The following is a 21,393-nucleotide window of genomic DNA, read 5'->3' on the forward strand; positions in this document are numbered from 1 at the left end:
TTCCACTTCCTCCAGTGTTTCCATTCCCACTTCCACCACTTCCAAGCTTTCCATTCCCGCCCGTGCTTCCATTCCCACCTCCAGCTCCTGAGGTTGATCCGGTTTCACCACCTCCTATTCCCACTATCTAAAACACAGCATAGGAGCCCTGAAGAATTTGGATTGTGAGGTGATAGATGATTTAATAAATAGAAGATAATGTCATATGTAGTGCTTGATCCAAATCTTCATTTCTAAAGAATATGAATATTGTGCCTCTTATTCGGATTGTCATGACTGCAACTTTTCAATATTATCAATGATGGTTCATTTGGTGTATTAATTTGATACCTTATTATCTTTCTTTATAAGTTGCATAACACATTATGCTATCATTTAAGTTTTGTAAAATTCTGTCATGTTCTTGATCTGCAACAGAATTATTAAGTCGAACCTTTAATAACAGTTCTCCATTGCTACAAAAGTACAAGCTCAGTTATGTGTTTTCCAAAGTTCTACGAAACTTAATGTATGTGAATGATTACCACATTTTATCTAAGAACTTTATATGAAGAACTAGAGTTTAGTGATAGAGGATTTAACTCATGGTGCCGAGTCCAGGTAGTTGATGGTCCTCTTGAGAATACTTCTACAGCTCTTCAACAGGAAGTTCACAGAGAAGTGCTGCATTTACACTGGCTTCCATTTGAAATGATAATAAGTGATTGTTTTGCCCGTTTGACATATCATATGAGCCTAAGACAATCATTTACGGGTTGGTCTCGGTTTTACCCTTAATCGATATGATCCATTGTCATTGATACTTTACGGAACCAAGAACAATTTTTTGTGAATTTTAAATAATCTCAAAAGGCCGTACTACTTCAATCTTGTAACTTTTTTGTGAAGATTACCGAAATATTTATTCTTTGTGATGTTAATGGTGAGTGTAATTTTGTACTCTATTCTGTGACTGAAGTATGTCCCAGCCATACAATAATCAGTGTTGAGGTGAAGCCTAAGACGGAGCACAAGTAAACACTATATTTTCCAGATTTGAAATCATATCTCAAATTCTCAAGCATTTAATCAGCAGTTAATATCTTGCAATATCTTTGTTACATCTGTAACTGAAAAAAAAAATTTAGAATAAACTTAAACTATACAAAGAAGTACTTATTTTCCTATGAGTCATAACTTTAAGCTATATGTTTTGACATCAACTTCCACTTAATATATTATCCTATCATTACCAGATCAGAATTGCAGTTACAATATCATATGCATTAAGTAAAACTATTAGACCAAACTCCTGTTAATTATGCATTGATTGAGCTAATACTGAATTAAATTCTGAAAGCGATTCTTGCAATTCTGAAAGTACAATCATTCATGTTCTTGACCTCAGCTAGAGAAATGTAAAGTCGAACATTTAATAACATATCTACATTGCTAGAAATGCAAGCTCAATTATGATTTTCTGAAATTCTACAAAACTTTATGTACGTAAATGAATGATTGCCACATTTCAACTGAGAACCCTATGAAGAGCTAGAGTTTAGAGACAGTTAAATCTTGCTGCCGAGTCAAGGTAGTTGAGGGTCTTGAGATTACTTTTACATCTCTTTAGCAAGAAGAAGCTTAGAGAGAGTGCTAGATTTAAATTAAATTAATGCTGATATTCCGCAGTTATTTTAAGAGAATTCAGATTATAAACTGATAGCGCGTTCGCCTTTTTTTTGCGGGAGACACATCTGGATATTTTTTGGTTATCAAAATGGTACCTGAAGCCGAAGCATGATCACCTATAAACATCAAGTCAAATATATGGCTCCATATGAACACCTGTTGTCCAAGCATGATCACCTATAAACATTAAGTCATATATATAGCTCCATATGAACACCGGGTGTCCTGGACCAAAGAAATATCAATCGACCTACTGGTAGGCAACACTGTAGTGATTGCAATTCTCACACATTGCGAAACTCACCAGGAGAATAGCCGTGATAGGGGAAAAGTTTTGATGTATTATGTGCCTCATGCATAAACTTGTATCAGTTAAAAACATATGTTCTATATCCAGTGAGAAAAGGCACTACAAAAGTACAATTTTATTGAAATGAACAAAAAGATGTTGAACACTACTTCCAGGGATTATAGGCCATTAAATTTAGAATGAATTTAGATAAAGATAATAGTACAGAAATTATAATCTAACTTAGCTGTTAAATTACATATAGAGTTCGAAATACCCAACTTGTGATAAAAATTGTTTAAGAAGTTATTGCATAAAATTTAATAATTAATTTAAAAATTTCAAGATACTGGACTAACAGTAGTAGTCGTATGCAGTTGACACAAGCAGTTTGCTGCGAAGGCTTAGTAGAGTCGAATTGTGTCTAAATGTGTGATAACCTCAACAGATAATAAAGTGTTTAATCTTCTGAATCAAGTGATGTTCAACACTAATATGCACCAATATGATTAGTAAACAAATTGTTTCTCGAAGCAATTTAGATGATGAACAGGGAAAAACACTATAACTCTGTCAGCCTTTTCATTAGGGCTGTTCACGAACCGAGCCGAGTCGAGTTTTGATCGAACAGAGCCGAGCTTTAATTTTTTTTGACGAACCGAGCCGAGCCGAGCTTTCTTATCGAACAAAAATCGTGTTCGAGCTCGAACTCGTTAACTAACGAGCCGAACACGAGCTTGTTCGCGAACATAAACGAGCCGAGCCGAGCCAGAAAAAATTCTGGTCAACCGATGTTTGACTGTGAAAATAACTTATCAAATAAATTTATTTTTTTTTGAAAATTTGGTTATATCACTAAAATATATATATCTTGACATCCATACGGTTGGATCGAGAAAAAATATTTTTAAAAAAATCGAAACACCAATTAATGACTGAACACTAGTTAGTGGTAATAGTCAAACTACTACTTGACTGTTAAAATAACAAACCAAATAAAATTATTTTGGTCTGAAAATTTGGTTATATCATTAAAATATATTTATTTTGACATCCATACGGTTGGATCAATTAAAAATAATTTTAAACAAGTCGAGATACTAATACAGGACTAAACACTAGTTAGTAGTACCAGTCAAACTAATTTTTGACTGTTAAAATAGCAAACCAAATAAAATTATTTTGATCTGTAACTTTGGTTATATCAATAAAATGTATGTATTATGACATCCATACGGTTGGATCAATATAAAATATTTTTAAAATAATCAAAACAACAAATTAGGACTAACCACTAGTTAACGGTAATAGTCAAACTAATACTTGACTGTTAATATAACAAACCAAATAAAATTATTTTGATCTGAAAATTTGGTTATATCATTAAAATATATTTATTTTGACATCCATACGGTTGGATCAATTAGAAATAATTTTAAACAAGTCGAGATACTAATACAGGACTAAAAACTAGTTACCAGTATTAGTCAAACTAATGTTTGAACGTTAAAATAGCAAATCAAATAAAATTATTTTGATCTGTAACTTTGGTTATATTACTAAAATATATATATTATGACATCCATACGGTTGGATCCATATAAAGTATTTTTAAAATAATCGAAACAACAAATCCAGACTAAACACTAGTTAGCGTTAATAGTCAAACTAATGATTGACCATAAAATAGAAAATCAAATAAAATTGTTTTTGATGTGAAACTTTGGTTATATCATTAAAATATATATTTTATGACATCCATATGGTTGGATCGATGAAAAATATTTTAAAAAAAGTCGAGACACCAATACAGGACTAAACCCTATTTAGTGGTAGTAGTCAAACTAATATTTGATCGTTAAAATAACAAACCAAATAAAATTATCTTGATTTGAAACTTTGGTTATATCACTAAAATATATTTATATTGACATCGATACGGTTGGATCAATACAAAATATTTTTAAAAAAGTCGAGACACTAATACATGACTAAACACTAATATAATTTTAAACAAGTTAAAATTAAAATAAAAATTTCTAAATCGTGTCAAAATATAGCATATATGGTATGTAAAATGATCGTTGAAAGATGAAAAAAAGTACCGTGAAATCGGATTTTTAAAAAAATCTTACGGTTTGACCGGAAAAATCAAATTAAATTATTTAAGTAAATAAACCCCTTTCTTGGCCCAACCCAACTAATACTAGCCCACTTTCCTTACCCAGCCCAACCGCTAATCTAAGTCACTAACCCTAAATTTCTAAAATTCTACATCCCTAAAAGGCTAAAACGACATCTCGATCCCGCCTCTTCTTCTCATCTCTCTAACTCTTAAAAAACAGCAGCTCGATTCTTACAGAAGTTATGGATCCTTATAGAAATAAGAGCCGTATTCAAATAATCCCTGAAAATGCTGAATTTGAACCATTAAGAAGTTTAGGTGAAGAAAGTCTTGGTGATGAATCTGAAGGCGGTGGTGATGAATATAATCAGCCCCAGCAGCCTGAACAAGAGGAAGTTTCAAGAAAAAGAAAAAGTGCGGTCGTTGATAGTGAAGAATCTAATCAGGAGAAGCCTTATCAGAAGCAGCAAAGAAAGAAGAAATCTCGTTGCTGGGCGCATTTGGATACTGTTATAGAGAACAACCAGGAGTTTGCAATATGTAAATTTTGCAAAAAAAAAATGATAAAGGGCAGCACAGGATGCACAACGACGTTCAACAGGCACGTGGATAAATGTTTAGCTTCGCACGGACGAACAAATCAAGCAGTCCTTCAGCTTCAATCGAGCGGTTCGAAATCTTCCGAGGTAACAGTGGGTAATTTTATTTATGATCATGCTGAGATGAGAAAAATTGTTTCTCATTATATTTTGGTAAACGAATTACCATTTAGGCACGTAGAAAGTTATATGTTTAATTTGGTGATGAAGACTGTTACTCCGTTTTGGCAAAAAATTAGCAGGCAAATGGTGAAAAAAACTGTATTAGTACTTTTGAAATTGAAAGAAACAAATTAAGAGAAACTCTCAAATCAGCTAGAAAGATTAATATTACAACTGATATGTGGACTTCGTCGCATCAAAAACTAGGGTACATGGTTGTCACGGGTCATTGGATTGATTCCGATTGGAAACTTAACATGAGAGTTCTCAATTTTTGTAATGTCCCTCCCCCACATAGTGGTCTAGTAATTTCAGAGGCTGTATTTAAGTGTTTAAATGATTGGGGAATCTTTGATAAAATTGGAACTTTGACTGTGGATAATGCTGCTGCAAATGATGTTGCCCTACGATATTTGAAACAAACTTTTAGTGCGGAGCTGATTGGGTGCGTGAACTGTATGAACTGAAAAAAGCAAAAAAGGTATTAATTTAACCAGCAACGTTGCATATTTTCCAGCCTTACATGCTTTTTTGACAAATCTGACTTATTTTTTAAATATTTTCAGGAGGAAGACAAGGATATTGTGATCCATTTAGATTAAATGATGGAATGATGGACCTTGCGCTGTAACGGTAAATGTAAGTGATCCCTTTCTACTTTTCTGATGTTCCCTGTGATTGTTCCCTGATATATTTGTGGACCGCTCTGATGTTCCCTGTGATTGTTTTAAAATGTTGGAGATTCTGAATCATGTCTGCCTTTGATTATATGCATGTTTGCCTTTCCTGCTTCTCTGATGTTCCCTGTGATTATATGCATGTTTTTAAAATCTTGAATTCTGTACACAATCAGTCTCTGTGAAATAGGATTGGAATGAAGTCTGATGTGTAATCTAAAACAAGAAGTTTTGTGAAAACACTCTACAAAACTTAACCTGTGTTTTAAGCATTGTCAATGTTTTTAGATTCCAGAGTTCCTACAGTCTGAATCTTACCAGAGAAAATTTGAAATTCTTGATGCACATGCCTTGCGGACTTTTTACATAATAAAAGAAAGAGTGGGTCAATGAGCTCATACGCTATGCTCTGATATGAAGTTTTATGGTAAGAACAATAACGAAGTAGAGACCGGAGAGATTAGCAAAAAGAAAACGAGAGTAGAAACTGGAGAGTAATACCTGATATACCAATATGACAATTTCATTTCATTTTCTGACATATATATTGAAATTGTTACTAGACTAACAAGTAATAATCTCATTTCTAAAGTCCTGCTAAGTAATAATCTCATTTTTTAAATCTGTGCTTTAACATCGTAAGTAGTTCAACCTAAGCACTACTATAGCCATCCGAGGCACCTATTAAGATTGATACAGGATGAATGGATGATGTTATTGGAGAGGATGTTGTATGTTATTTCTACAGCAAATCAGTTATTGACTCTACTGTATATACAAACACTATTGATGCTATTCCCAAACAAAAAAACACCAAATTCACAACCACCGCCTCCTTGATCTCAGAACATGCCTTAATAATAAATATTGTGTCGTTTGTTATTGTAATGTATTTTACAACACATACTGGATGAAGTAGGAAGCCTTCTTTACTTCAGATGCTTCTTTTCAGGAACATAAGTACTCTTTATTTTTATGCACCCTCGACTATTCAAGGATTTCAAGCTCCTGCTTATCACCATGATACCATCACCCTCTCAATCTTGTGTACCCTATTCCTGATATTCTCGTGTACCTTGATTTATAGTGTAGATAACTCATAAGTTTGAACTCTGAAACAACACGAGTTAGAAATTAATTTGAGTTCTGTTTGGTTTTATTTTGCAAGGATGAACAGGTGGGAGAAGTTGAAGTTCGAGTTAGAAATACGAAGCTGCTGCAACTTTATTTTGGTTTTAAAATTTTTAGATTGGAATCTCAACTCGACTAAAGGAGTATATATGTTATTATGTTGGCACTCCACTTGGAAGTTGAAACTTGAAAAAATGGCAGCTTGAACCTATGTCTGTGTATTTCTTTTAAATTTGTGATTGTTCTTTCCTGAACTAAGTGATGTAACTCATGATTGATAACATTTTTTTATGAATTATTGGTTATGTAGTTCTGATAATTGTGCTATTGTTGTGTTGTGTGGTGCTTGGCTTTAAGGTTTTTCAGGAAGCACAAATTAAGCTTGTATGTTTAAGGAAAATGTAAACCAAATACTTGTCTTGCTCCTGCTGCTTCACCATCTGTAGCTTTCTTATTTTTTAAGAATTCGAAAAAATCTGCAACTTTCACAGTAGCTTAGCAATCCAGTAGATATCTTGCAGCATGTCCAGAGGTGTTCAAATAAAAGGAATGTATTAGATTAAAATTTAGTATTTACCTATATAAAAATATTCAGGATATATTTTAATTTTTTTGAGCTTTAACGAGCGAGTTCGAGCCGAGCTCGAGCCGAGCTCGAGTCGAGCTCGAGCCGAGCTCGAGTCGAGCTCGAGCCGAGCTCGAGTCGAACACCCTAAAACTCGGCTCGAGCTCGTTTTGCTTAACGAACACATTTGTCTGTTCGAGCTCGAGCTCGAGTTCGTTAACGAGCCGAGCCGAACGAGCTCTTAACGAGCCGAGCTCGAGCTTGTTCGCGAACAGCTCGGTTCGTGAACAGCCCTACTTTTCATCTTAATTTACCTAATGGCTTGCTTCACTAAATTTACTTAACACAAATCCACATAATTCGATACCAACAGCAATTTGACACACACATTTGATGATTGATATTGATGGAACTTGCAACTTGGATAGCTGCCAGAGGTATGAAATAGAGTATATAAGCATTTTAGATTGTAAAATCATTTATCACACCAGAAAACATTGTAACATGCAAAGTGTTGTAAAACATGCATATGCAAGACATGTTACACTAAAACTAATAATTGTAATATCATTGGAAATGAAAGATTAAGATTATAAAAGCCAATAATATATTTGTGATATATGATTATCTATTAATCTTGTCAAATGAAATGGACTATGCATGTATGACACAATGCAATATAATTAACAGAAAGGCAAGCTCCTTTTTCTTGAATAAGGTACACAGTTGTAGTAGTTTTGTTATATCAATGCAGGGTGGGCTGTTGCATAATAGTACACCACAATTGAATGAACATTCTTTAACAACTACAGTCTACACATTATAATAAAAACGGTACCATTTTCTAATTTCTCTTTTTTTTTCTATGTCCCTTTTAATTGTGATTTCAATTTCAACTTGTGATGAATGGGCAAAGATAAGAATGATATTTTCAACTTATAATTGTTTAATTTTTGCTTTTTAGCGTTTGGACTTGTCTACTTTTTAATAAAGGAGTTCTACTTTTAGCTCTAGATATATATATATTGAAAATCAGATGAAGAATAGACCAACAATTAGAAATTTTAATACTTGTATTTCAATTTTCATATACAGAATCATGACAGAGTTTAATTTGTCTTAGTTGTTTGCAAATAATTCAAACTACTTAAAACAGTAAAGGGCACGTGAAGTTGTTTTTTAACTTTCCCATTATTAGGTCATTTGTAACATCGCGAAAATGGTCAGTCCTAAACAAGAACTCACGCATAAGATTCAACAATTCATGAAGTTACACTTAAAGCATCTCTAGTGTTAGTCAGAAATGATCGGCTAAATTAGATCCGTAAAATAATATATAAAATTTATTGAATCTGTTAGAGTATCTTCAATAGTGTTAGTAAAATGATTGGTTAAAATAATTTAAAATAATCGATATGTAAAATTTGTTGAACCTCTAATGCGATTTTCCTCGGTGGAATTGGCTAGCGTTGACTTGATTAGCTATATTTCAAAAATAGCATGTTATTATTATTTGAAGTTAGTATAAAAAAAAGTATTAATTTTATATGGTAACTGATGACATGGAATTTCACTGTAGGCTAGCAGGTGTTCAACTAGGGCTGTCAAAAAAATTCGAGAAATCCGATATTCGTCCGAAAAATCCGCATCCGTATCCGAGAAAAAGCGGATATTATCCGTATCCGAGAAAAAGCGGATATTATTTGTATCCGAATTCGGGATATTCGAATCCGAAACTAAATAAATATATGATATTTAAATTATATAAATATAAAATTATATATAATTTAAAATTTATTTTTTTAGTTTATAGTGTTTGTAAATGTATTAAATAATACGATTATACAAATTTTATATAATTGTACACTTACTTTATACATATATAAATATATTATGTGTATTTAATAGTAGAAAATGTTTTATAATCATCGTTAAAATGGTAGGGGCAACAAAAAAATTCAAAAAATCCGACATTCGTCCGAAATATCCGCATTCGTATCCGAGAAAAAGCGGATATTATCCGTATCCGAAATAAAACAGATATTATCCGTATTCGAATCCGATGATTACGGATGCGGATACGGATATAGGCATATCCGTATCCGAATTATCCGTTTGACAGCCCTAGGTTCAACAAATATAGTCAATATAAAAATGTTGGCTAAAATTATAGATAAGGGTTTTGTCCTATGAGAGTGATAAATTTTTTAGATATTCTCTATAATTTTTATTTTTGGTATGTCATCTAGACTTTTAGCTAAGGGTTTCTTATGGTTGGAGATGCTCTAATGCATTGTACTTTGATGGTATTAACTATATTGGTTAGCTATATTTTAAAAATAGTATGTTATTAAAATCTTAAGTTGTTATAAATAAAATATATTATTTAAATATGGTAATAAGTGATTAAATTTTTTTTACAGATTTTTTATAGGTTTGTAGTGTTTCAACAAATATAGTCAACATCAAAATGTTGACTATATTTATAAATAAGGAGAATGCACTATTGAAGATGATTTTTTTTACATAATCTCTATATTTTGTATTTATAGTACTCCCTCCGTCCCAATGTGATGTTTACGTTACTATTCGGCACGCATTTCGAGGTTTCTATAAAGTATACTTTCATAATGTTTTTTCAATTTTTTTTTGAATAAAAGTTTAAAGATAAAACTTTTATTAATTTTTTATTTAAAATATTATAAAACTATACTTTAAACGAGTATTAAAAAGCGTGCCGAAAAATAACGTAAACAATTTAGTGAGACCAAAGAAGTATGTATTAATGATTTTTAGGTAAGAGTTTTAGGTGGTTGGAGATGCTCTTACCATTTGTTCATACTTAAATCAGTATAATTAGTTTTCATTGACCAACAAACTATAGAGGTAACCACTATCTTATTAAGTAAAGTACCAAGTTACCATTTTAAGGTATCATGTATCATGTGTAGTTTATTTGTGATCACCATCATACTATCATAGTGTTATTACGCGCGTAGAGAATGTTAAATTAAGTTCACGAGTCATGAGTCATGACAACTGACAAGTATAGTAAGTATATATATATGACAATTGACAAGTAGAAAACTTTCAATCCCGCCCAATAAGATACACGACAGTAAACAAGAAACAGGGTATACGATCGTACAAAAAAAATCGGTTGGGATAACAAAACAATTATGACCGAAGGATGAAGACAGTCGGGTGTTTTACTGATCGATTACTCCAACCACAGTCAAGATTTTCTGACCAAGCTAACATGGTATCGAGATCACACCGTTCTGACCAGTTATACCGAACCGTCAATGTAAAATTTGACCAAAAAAATAAATATCGATAAAGAATAATCCGCTAGTTTTGGTTCCGGTCGTTGCTCGTGAATACCGACAGATTTTGGCCTTATAATGATCGATTTGGTGATCGTTAAATACCCTATTTCTTGTATTGACAAATTTAGACCTACCCGGAGAATCATTTTGAGCTACCGAAATTTAGTATATATAAACATAATATAGAAATGATAAATGATTTAAATCGAAATTTTCACTAACAATTACTTTTTTTTGGTCCGAATAGAAGTTTACCCTACTTTACTATCAAGTTCAAAAAATTAATTCTTGATCTTGATTAATTTACCACAACAAATTAGACTATTTATGACATAATTTAATTTTGCACAGAAACCGGCTTAATTAAAATGAAAATTTGTTATTGTTTCTTATTAAATAAAAAGTTCGGATTTTGTTCACAAATTTAAATTTTCGTCGTAAATAATGTGGTTTGTTATTATTAATTAACAAGTTAATTTAAGGGGTGGTTTAGCTCTCGATTGATTCAACCTTAACTATTGGCAAATCTTTATTTTACAAATAAGATTGGCATGTAAAAATATGTTCTCAGTAGTAATAACCAGCAGACATGAAGATCTTTGTACGCCCTACCAAGTATATTTTAAATTCTGGGAGTTTATTTTTTCCAAAAAAAATTATTAATCTAAAACTCTAAATAACTTGTAGAAGGTGGCGCAGCATCTCTATATAAAGCCATGCATTGACCAATTCTATACCACAACCCTTCTTTCCCATTCTCCTCATCCTCTAGCTACATCACACTTCATATTTTCTTTCCAAACAAACTTGCATATATAAGATGGCTTCAACTACAACCATTTTTAGTGTCATCTTATTGTTAAGTTTGTTCATGTCCACCACTTTCATGTCAGCTACTCGTCAACTGAATGAAACCCCAAAGGTAACTGCAGGGGACCAAAGTGCATATTCTGAAAAGACAAAGGTTGGAACTGAAAGCCAAGCAACAGATAAAACCGGCTTGGATGGTAAGAAATTTTTCATTCCGATTCCAGTTCCAATTCCAATCCCATTCCCCTTTCCATTCCCACGGGCAAAAGTTCCAGCAATGCCCAGCACTGATTTACCTTCCTTGACACCACCTGGTCCCGAAAACTAGAAGAATCTTCATCCATTTTAGTTGTGTTTCTTTGCATGTCTACTTCTATTTTGTTTGCAATTTGCTATATGCTCCGATCTTATAATAACCGTGTGCGTTTTTTTTTTGTAATCTCTATCTTCTTGTTGTTTGAATTCAAAGATTGTAATATCTATATAATGGTTAGCTAAATGCTCTCCATTATTTTGATTATATGTATGGTGTGTAATTTGTTGTTGGTTGATCGATATCTATTACCAAAGTGAAAATTTATATCAAGTCATTCTACATCGTTGATTTAATTAAAATTTAATTGTGTTTGATCAATTTTTAAATATGGCACACACATGATTCTAGTGTATTTTAACCCTTTGCTAGGGAACACAATTTACTATTCTATAGTTTTAAATCCTGAGTGAGTAACAGTTACAATGTGAAAATGAGAGATCGAGTATCTAAAACAACATATAAAAACTTGGCTAGTTATTATATAGAAATTTAACACAACATTTATAAAGAAACTAAGTAATAATAAATAACTAAGGCGACCGGGATGCATGATATCGATCAATCCTTGCTCATAGTACATCTAGCTTCATGGAAGTTCCGTAATAGGAGGTGAGCCGGCAGGAAAAGTAGCTAAGGTAGGATGTGGTTGAAGTGATGAGGGTACGGAGGGCTTACTAGGCAAATTAGAACCATCATGAGGTGGAAGCAGTGGAGGAAACCTTGGAATAGTTAGAAATGGAAAAGCAGGCCTAAATCTTCCAAATGGAGAAGGAAACATAATAGGCCTCAAAAAGGTTGGAAAAGAAGGAAGCAATGACTCCGTTGGCATTGGTTTGTTTCCGGCCGATGGTGCTAGTAAAAACATCTGTTCGTCGAGATTCGTGGAAGGATCCGATAACGGGTGTTGTTTGGGTTGGGGATTTGGGTCTAGGGTTGCTCTAGAAGCAGCAGGTGAGAAGTGGAAAGTAGAAAGAAGGAAGACATTAAGGATGAGGAAATGAAGAAGAGTACTAACCATGATGAAGTTATTAATGAGAAGAGATGATTAATTAAGGGTTTTTATAAGTTAAAAATGAAATGATGGTGAGTTTTAGGGCGTGCATAAAATGAGGGCATGAAACGCTTGCATGGTTGCATGAGAAGTATGCTGTTAACCTAATATTTACTAGAATAATATTGGTTACAATGGGAAAGTGTAAGGATGGGCCGGATGAACAATGGCATACATATTTCGCTGCTTTGTATAAGTTTATTTATATTAAATACTTTTGAAATGCTGTATGGATTATATATTATGCATTTAGATTAACTTAAAAATATCAAAAATAGTATATATTGTTTGAGATCACGAAATTGAATATATTTTATTTTGTAAAGTACACCATATTATAACTCTGGACAATGTACCAACATATTATCAAATACTCACCACATAACCTTACAAAGTGGATATACAAAATTGTATAATCCGATGGTATTAATGCTAGCCTGTATCCCTATAGTCATGTCAGTATACACAAAAAAAATAAAAAGCTACTTCATGAAGTTAATTATAATAATTAGATTATTGCCTACGAAAATATATTACCCAAGAATATAAGTAACGTTTAGATTATAGGATTTAAACCCGAGCATGAGATTGCACAATAAAATGTAGTACACTCTCATTCTCATTAATCGGATACAAATATCGTGATCCAAAAGCCCCGTAAAAATAATGTGTATATGTATGATTCAACAAAAAAATCTAAAAAACCTTGTGAAGAAAACTAGATTATTAAAAGAAATCCAGTATATGCATGTATATATCTAAAAAAAACTTTGATAGAATTTTGAGACAAAAAAACTACACTGCTGCTGATCTGTAAAATCAAGACTAATCTACATCACTAGCGTCATTTTGGCAGCTTGGACAAGCTTAGGATGTCTCACCTATTGATACTGAACGCTAAAAGAATGAGTCTATTGCAATAGCTAATAGGTAAAGTAAATTTCTACTCTGCAAAGAATGAGTGGACCTCAAAATTTTGTTATGCGGATTTCCTCAGACAATGTAGTGAGAGCCACTTTCCATTCAGGGCCTCCTGGCTCGCTGCTCATTATTCTGTGAAGTATTTTCAACTCTTCTGAATCTGCTTTTTTCAGCAAGCTTCGTAATTTATTGGTAGACTCCTCATCAAGGGAATCATTTTTATTGGGTAAAATTGAGAGGTCCTGTTCCTTCGTTGTGTATTTATTTTCAAATATTACTGATGCGGTTTCCCCTTCAGAGGAATTTGATCCACAAGGGCAATTTTCAGCAATTTTAGGATGAGCTGACGTCTCTGCTTGGTTATGGATCTCCTCAACTGAAAGCTTGTTGTTCCAGTACTCCAAGCAGTGATGGTCTGGATCAAGATTCTCAATAGCCTAAAAACATTATAATCAATTAGCACAATTTTGTTAAAAAGCTTATAAAAACTTCCACAAAATGAAACTAGAAAACATGCTATATACAGGCAAGCTCAACGTCATCCAAAACTGTAGGTTCAAGATGCGGTTATTTCAATGCAGTTCAAATTAAAGTTTAATTTCTCCAAAGATATCTTCAAGTTTAAACACATGCTTTAAGGTTTAAATTGGGCAAAAGCCTAATAAAGTTGCTAAAACAAACTATTTCAATCCTGATTCACAACCCTACTGGAGTGAAGACTATAATCTGACTCACTTTTTCAGATATTTATAATCATGCAAGCATGTTAAGAGTTAAGGAACATTGGCGTAATCCACAGAGTAGATTTCAGTGTTCTATTTTCATCCTACTATCATACAAAAATCAGTAAATGTGATTTACCTTAATGATGGATGGAGAGTAAAAACCAAACATTTTCATCCCATCAATGTTTTGAGGAAATTGCAAGGGAGAAACTGCTTTCCCTAGGGCCTGGAGCTTAGTTGTTTCTTGGTTTAGCCTATGCAACACCATTTCCCAGCACCTCTGGGGTGAAACATCAGTAAAGCTTAGATTTGGAGACTCCTCTAGTGTAACCTGAATTTGAAACGTTAAGAAAATTATCAGAAAATTGATTATCCCGGGGAAAGGTTGAAGAAAGACTTTTATCCATAAACTTTGTACATAAATTTCCTTGTGTTGAAGTCTTGAAGATGTGCACCTGCAATATTGCATAAAAAACCTCTACCAAGCAAATATATTTCCTATTTTACTAAACAAAAATTGAAAACTATGACAATACCTGAAATAGAGGTCCAAGAAATCCAGCATCCAGAACTTCTGAGATATAGCTACTCATCTCTGTTGGATGGTACACATTAAAGAATTTGACACGGCTTCTGTATCCTGCCAATATAAGATATTATTAGACCATATAAACAAAGTTGCAGAGGAGAAAAGTGGAAGGACGGGGTATTTCAAACTTAGTAGTTACAGGATAAGAAATTTTCTGTAGAACAGGATGCACCCTAGCACAGCATACCTTTTGGGAATATCATCTGCTTATTGCTCCAAAATTTTTTGAAAACTGCAGATCCTATTTTTAAAGAATCAACTGCATAGGAAAAGCTTCGGGAGGAATAACTCTGGCCAGATTCAGATGCATTAGAATCCAAGTTGTCGAACTCTTCACTTTTCTTTGAGCTGTGCAATGGAGCACCCAATTCTGGATCGCTAATTGAAAGGTCAACTCCAAACAGCTTAGGGCTGTAATGACAATGTTTTCCAGAATTAACTTGGGAAACAGAAGAACCAGAGCCACTGTAATGCTGTGCGACCTCCACTTCTCTCCGTGAATCTGACATGTAAACAGCCTCTGGCATATAGATGTTATTGTAGGTCTCATCTACCTTCACAGAGGTATTATTATCACATCTATCAGATTGTTGTTGCAACGTGCTTTCATGCTCGTCAATCATACTGTCATGATTAAGATCAATAGGATACAAATGCTTCAAATTATCATTATCAGCCTTGGAAAGATCTACCATATTCTGCTCATCTTCCATATTCTGAGGTGCATGTATTTCTATGATGTCTTCATGGGCTACCTGAATATCTTCTGTACAGACATTCATAGGCAAATGACTTGAAGGCTCATCAGTAGATATGATTTCTTCGGTTGTCGGGGAACAAGAGGGGTTATGGTTTGGCTCCAAATGGATGGCTTTAGAAGTCTCCTCTGGATTCAATTCTGCAGAAACATTGTTCTTACCATTTATTGAGATCAATTCTAGATCTGCTGATGCCCATGCTTTTAGAGCAATCAATTTTCCTTCCAGCGCTTCAACTAGAGTGTTCAATTCCACCATGGTGTAGCGCAGAAGAACAGTCCTGTTGTCCCCTTCACAAGAGCATAAAATATTTGCATGCTTGAGACATGCAAAACGGTCTGAGGAGCACTTGCAGCAAGCAAAGGACAAGTGTAAATCATAGAAGCATGAAAAACATTCTCTCTCATTTGTCAAATCAATATCCTTTTCCATCTTTTGAGGTTTTAAATGGACCGGAAGATGCTCAATTCTGTTCTTTTCTAGCTCAACCCTTTTCTGTAATAAAACGAAAATAACAAAGTAAGAAACCAATTCAATCATTAGAAAAGTTTATAATAAATCGAATTGCATGTTGCAGCCTGCACGTGACTGGAAGTGTTTTAACCTTGTGTGTCTTTTCTATATTTTATACATACACAGATCTAAACATGCATAATTAGGTACACATCAGTGTCGATCTCAATAGCTAAGCAAAGTATGGAATTGCTCAGAACCTTTTCTATTTACATTATAATATTTATTTTTCTTGAGTGAAAAATATAAGAAATAAACACCCCAGAATAACATAAAGTAATAGGGTGGCCCACTAATTTAATATTATTAATTGGTGCCTTTTTTGCTAAGAATTTTAGTAAAAGTTACCTTCATTGCCTTGGTAAGTATTCCTTCCTGACCAGATACAGATTTCCATGCCAGATTTTTGGGACTCTCAATATTCAATGATAGTTCCCAAAGCGCTTGTATGGCTTCCCTTGCCGACTCTAATAGCAATTTGTCATGAGACAAAGATGTCTTGCGGTGTTGCTCACTGTAGAGTTCCACTGCACATTGCCCATGCTCTAGCCAATCAATTGGAGCAACATTGACAGCTTCTGCACAATTAAAGCCACAATTGAATCCCGCATGGTATGCCCTCGGGAAGGTAAGAACAAACTCCCCAGAATGCTGAACAACTCGATTAACTGGAACACCCTCAGACTTTAGGACAGAAGGAGACAGCTGTGTAACCTGTCAAAAAAAAGATCAGAACCTTATCACATTTATGAACCTACACTAAATAAGTTAAACAGAATAATGTATGAAAGCGAATTGCAGCTTCTTTAAAACACCATAATGTTAAAATTTGACTAAATTCTGAAACTCACCAGTTCATGAAGTAGACCTGGTTGTTCATCAAATAAATCTGGAAGATGCTTTCTCATTGCAGCCTCCAAACCAGAAGCATGGGTTCCAGGTATACCATACCAAATTTTAGGATCACCCCAATGTAGATAGTTTAGTGAGTACAGATGATGATCCTCTACATGCTAAGAGAAATAAAGAAAATAAATTAAAATATGTCAGAGATAAGGTCTAAAAACAACAAACAATCTATTTTTACAACTCACGAAATATAGTGTCATGCGACGTGATGGAGCTGCTATAGAGAGCTAGGAGTAGAATTTATATTGAAACTTGACAAATTACCATTTTCCATTACCTAGAAGACTTATGTAATGCAATTATCGACAATAAAATCTGACTAATGCTTTTATCCCCCACCCCCAAGGAAATGCTTTCTTCCCCCAAGGAAATGCGACATCAATAAATATTTCATCCTCCACCTCAATATGTTAACATCCATATTTAGATATTTTAAAATAGGAAGACAATGCTCAAGAGTTCAAAGAACTTACCCAACAGAATGATGAGAAGCACATGCCAACATATAGCCAGGGAACTAAAACTCCAGAAATATCACAGCTTTCAAGGCAAAGTATTGAACCAGGGAGTCTGGCAAAGTTATTTAAATTCCAGCCTGAAGACAAGTATTGATCTGATTGTAGTTCAGTCCCTGAAGGTGACATCTTAGGGAATCCACTCCCAAATGTTCCTGTTTCCAAATCAGCTCCATAATATACCTCGACCTCATCAGTTGGCTGCTCAATGATTCGCCAGTATTCACCCTCAATATCTTCAATAGAGGGTTCCCATTTCTTCTTTGTCCCGGTAACATTCTCACCAATAACATCTTCACCCTTTAACCCAAAATAACACTCCTTGAAGTTAACAGAATATTTCTCAAAGTCCTTAAAAGTGAAATCTGATCCAGACTGAAAACCAAATTTTTCTTCCGCTTCAGAAGATATATTTGATTCAGAAGCTTCAGAACTCGGACGTTTTCTTTTATTGCCCATCCCAAAAAGACTTCGCCGTTTACGCTTCCGAATTCTTTTTTTCCTCATGGGTTCCCTATTTTGAAGCAGGTCAACTTGCTGAATTCGCGTCGAAAATTTAGCATTTTCCCATACACTCTTGTCTTTAAGAGGGCAGGGTGGATTCCACGAAGGAGGAGGAACTATCCTACATATACCATATGCTTCTGCTTCTGGGCGTATCTTTGCAATGTAACCAAGGGTATCTTGAAACTCCTAATAAATAAATAAAAGATAAGAATAAAATGGTTATTACGTGATACTCCTACTAAAGTTCTTCAATTATAGAAAAGATTGAGCCTTAAAAATGACGAACAAAAGATTTAAGTACCTCATTAGATGGATAAAATACAGGAGCTTCATCGATAACTGGCCTGCATGCCTCTAAAGGATTCCATCTAGCTGGCATCTAATTTGAGAAATAAAAAGCAACATATTATGAGTATAAAGAAAGTACAGCCTGGGAGAAATAAAATTACATAACACTTCGAAGAACTATACATAAAAAGGAACTCTAATATATAAATTTACTTCATATGTAAGATCTGTACCTTTCGGTTTCCAGGATTATCCGAGCACTCAATGTTGTTGGCACTTTTTTGGGTGTTCTTCGAAGACATATCCTGCAATCATGTTTATAATGTTACAACATGGTAAAACTTCAATATACAAACATATCACATCTCATATCTTGGTCATACAGGCATATTAATTGTTAAGATGCTAGTCAGTGCATAAAGTACAAGATCAACTTAAGATTTGTATAATATCACAAGACATGAAAAATTAACCCGTGATGTTAAAACTAACATTAGCTAAGAAATTACTAGTCAATTACCAAGAAGACAGCAACATAAAACAGTCGATTATATGAAGACAGCAGGGTAAAAAAACCATTTAAGAAAAAAGAAAGAAAGTAAAGCATGATAATTTTGCAGAGAAGGCCATATACAGAAAAAGATCTATACATACTATGCTACAAAGTATAAACTGAATAATAAATATAAAGGAGAAAACATTGACCTTCATGTTCTTCACATCGATATCTATTTTGGGGCTTACACCAGACTGCAGAGAATTCATACGATTTCTACGTGTAAGCAACCGTTTAATTTGTTCTTCGTCCAAAAGGCTTATCACAGTTTCTGTGTCAACGGGTTTGTCATCGGTCGTATCCATGGAAACCTGAAAGTACAAACAAAAAATTAAATAACTTTCAAATTGCCACAATGCACATCAAGGAGAAATTTCACATGTTGAGATTACAGGACATTATGATGCAATATCTCTTTAACACATTAACTACACAGAAAGGGGTAATTTCTACAATAGAGATGCATCAATTAAAAACAGTGAAACAACAAAAACAATCTGTATCATGGATTTGTACTCTTCTAACAATCAAACACCATAAGCTTCAGATAACAATGACTATAGTTACAGATACATAACCATCCGAAAAAAGGATTCCCAATTGCAGAAAATTTTCAGACATTAATTAACAATCGAGGAACAATCTTAAATCTATAAACTATACCCTTAAGACACACAATACAGAAACTATTCACTCATACACATATTGCAGTTTCAAAACATCAGATCATTATACAGGAAGAAAAAAGATAACGCGGTTCAGGCATTAATATCCAAACAATACACTCTTCTTGATCAACATTGTAAAATTAGATACAGATGAGGGAACATACTAATTTTGCAGATTATCATATAATTCATATGCAACTAATTACCAAAACCAAAACAAAATCAAATGGGACCAGGAAACATAAGATATCTAACCTCTTCTTATGATGAAACTCTGTTATCAACAAGAACTGTTTTATTGATTGCAAAAACCTAATCTTTGAATACAAATTAATGTTACTGTCCAACCCAATTCAAGAAAAGGCTTATAGTTATCAAAAGATTAAATCTTGATCAATAAATTTATAGTTTTATCAACCTAAAGTGCCTAAACAAAGCTTGTAATTTTTCTTGCATGAGTAACCAAGAAAACAAAAACAACCCTTAAAGACGCAAACTTTATGTAAATAAAAACAAGCCCAAATCATGAAATACAATATTCAACACATAGAATAGTTCAAACAGGCCATTGTATTGGTAAAAAACAATGTACAGTCACTTATCAAGAAAAGAATAAAAAGGGTAAAAAAACTGACCAAGTTAAATAACAAAACCTAACAGCAAGAGAACAGAATGTGAATATGAGAACGTGAAAATTGTATAAATAATAGTGAAATAATAGGATTACCTCAAGAAAAGCAGGCAGTGAGGGGTTAAAATCTTGGAAAATAAAAAAGTGGGTGTTTTTCTAAAAAAAGAAAGAAAAAGAGGGTATTTTAAAGATTTGTAAAAAGAATGACAGAGGGTCAGATAAGGACTAAATATATGGATCCGGAGAGAGAAAATAGGAGATGAGAGAGAGAGTAAAAAAATACTTCTTTATCTTTATTTTGATGTATATAAAGAGAAAGAGTCAATCCAATGATCCAGGCACACAGTTTATGTAAACATGAAATTGTGTACATTAAGCAAACAAACTGTGTATCTTCCAATCTGTGGGACAGGATGGTTGGTGTTTTATTTAACTGGCATATATGTTGATATGTGTTGATTATATTTATTATTAAAAATAATATACGCTGTTCAAAAAGGTAGAGTATATTATATATTTTATTGTATTGTGAAATCTTTATAAAGTTACTGTTTGTACCTGTTATCATTAGTGCATTGGATTTTTTACTTTTTTCGGGGGTATATGAGATTCCGGAGGAGCATCATATTGGATTCTTTTGTTTAAGAGGAGCAATATCAGTGAAGGGCCATTTTAAATATTTGATATTACTTTTTTTGGTGTGTATTAGTAGTTGCAAAGGGTTCCGTGAGTAAAATCTTGAAGTTTAGTTTCAAAAAATTAAGGAAAAGCTACGACTTTGTCCCCAAGGTTGATAAAATACCGGTTAATAAATTTCTAAAACAGCTTTATTTGAAAATGCTTTTGTCCGATAGCTGTTTTTAGTCTAAAAATTACTAAATCAATCCTCCTTATTTACGAAATCACACCAAAAAAAATGTTCATAGACAACGGTTCAGTATTGATGTGTAAAATGCTAAAAATTGATATCTTTGTGGATATAGTAAAAAGTCTTTATTTTTTACATCGATTATTGACTGATGTGTAAAACATTATAATAGATTGTTTCTAAATAATTAACCGATGTATCAGACATGCTAAGACTTCAGTTG

At 33.3% G+C, this 21,393-nt stretch overlaps 2 protein-coding genes across 5 annotated transcripts; one reads left to right on the forward strand and one right to left on the reverse strand.

Moving 5' to 3' along the window:
* Positions 1–4,276: 4,276 nt before the first annotated feature.
* On the forward strand, positions 4,277–6,909 carry LOC141682667 (uncharacterized). Of its 2 annotated transcripts, none has more exons than XM_074487370.1 (3): positions 4,277–4,768; positions 5,410–5,482; positions 6,689–6,909. In XM_074487370.1, exons 1-2 carry the CDS (start codon positions 4,325–4,327, stop codon positions 5,443–5,445), a joined length of 480 nt encoding a protein of 159 aa, XP_074343471.1. In that variant the 5' UTR covers positions 4,277–4,324; the 3' UTR covers positions 5,446–5,482; positions 6,689–6,909. The 2 variants fall into 2 exon arrangements, with proteins under 2 accessions (XP_074343471.1, XP_074343472.1); XM_074487371.1 differs by having other exon boundaries at positions 6,698–6,909.
* A 6,519-nt stretch (positions 6,910–13,428) lies between these two features.
* On the reverse strand, positions 13,429–20,581 carry LOC141687300 (lysine-specific demethylase JMJ18-like). 3 transcript variants are annotated; one of them, XM_074492525.1, is made up of 11 exons: positions 20,399–20,581; positions 19,153–19,314; positions 18,681–18,752; positions 18,461–18,538; positions 17,611–18,345; positions 17,080–17,241; positions 16,577–16,942; positions 15,145–16,210; positions 14,905–15,008; positions 14,505–14,699; positions 13,429–14,080 (listed from the first exon to the last, which is right to left on the reverse strand). In XM_074492525.1, the coding sequence occupies exons 2-11, from the start codon at positions 19,306–19,308 to the stop codon at positions 13,691–13,693; spliced, it is 3,324 nt and encodes a 1,107-aa protein (XP_074348626.1). In that variant the 5' UTR covers positions 19,309–19,314; positions 20,399–20,581; the 3' UTR covers positions 13,429–13,690. The 3 variants fall into 3 exon arrangements, with proteins under 3 accessions (XP_074348626.1, XP_074348629.1, XP_074348628.1); XM_074492528.1 differs by lacking the exon at positions 20,399–20,581 and adding an exon at positions 20,307–20,369; XM_074492527.1 differs by lacking the exon at positions 20,399–20,581 and adding an exon at positions 19,927–20,217.
* Between the last annotated feature and the right edge of the window lie 812 nt (positions 20,582–21,393).

The sequence above is a fragment of the Apium graveolens genome, chromosome 9 (genome assembly GCF_009905375.1).
Source record: "Apium graveolens cultivar Ventura chromosome 9, ASM990537v1, whole genome shotgun sequence".
Taxonomy (NCBI): domain Eukaryota; kingdom Viridiplantae; phylum Streptophyta; class Magnoliopsida; order Apiales; family Apiaceae; genus Apium; species Apium graveolens.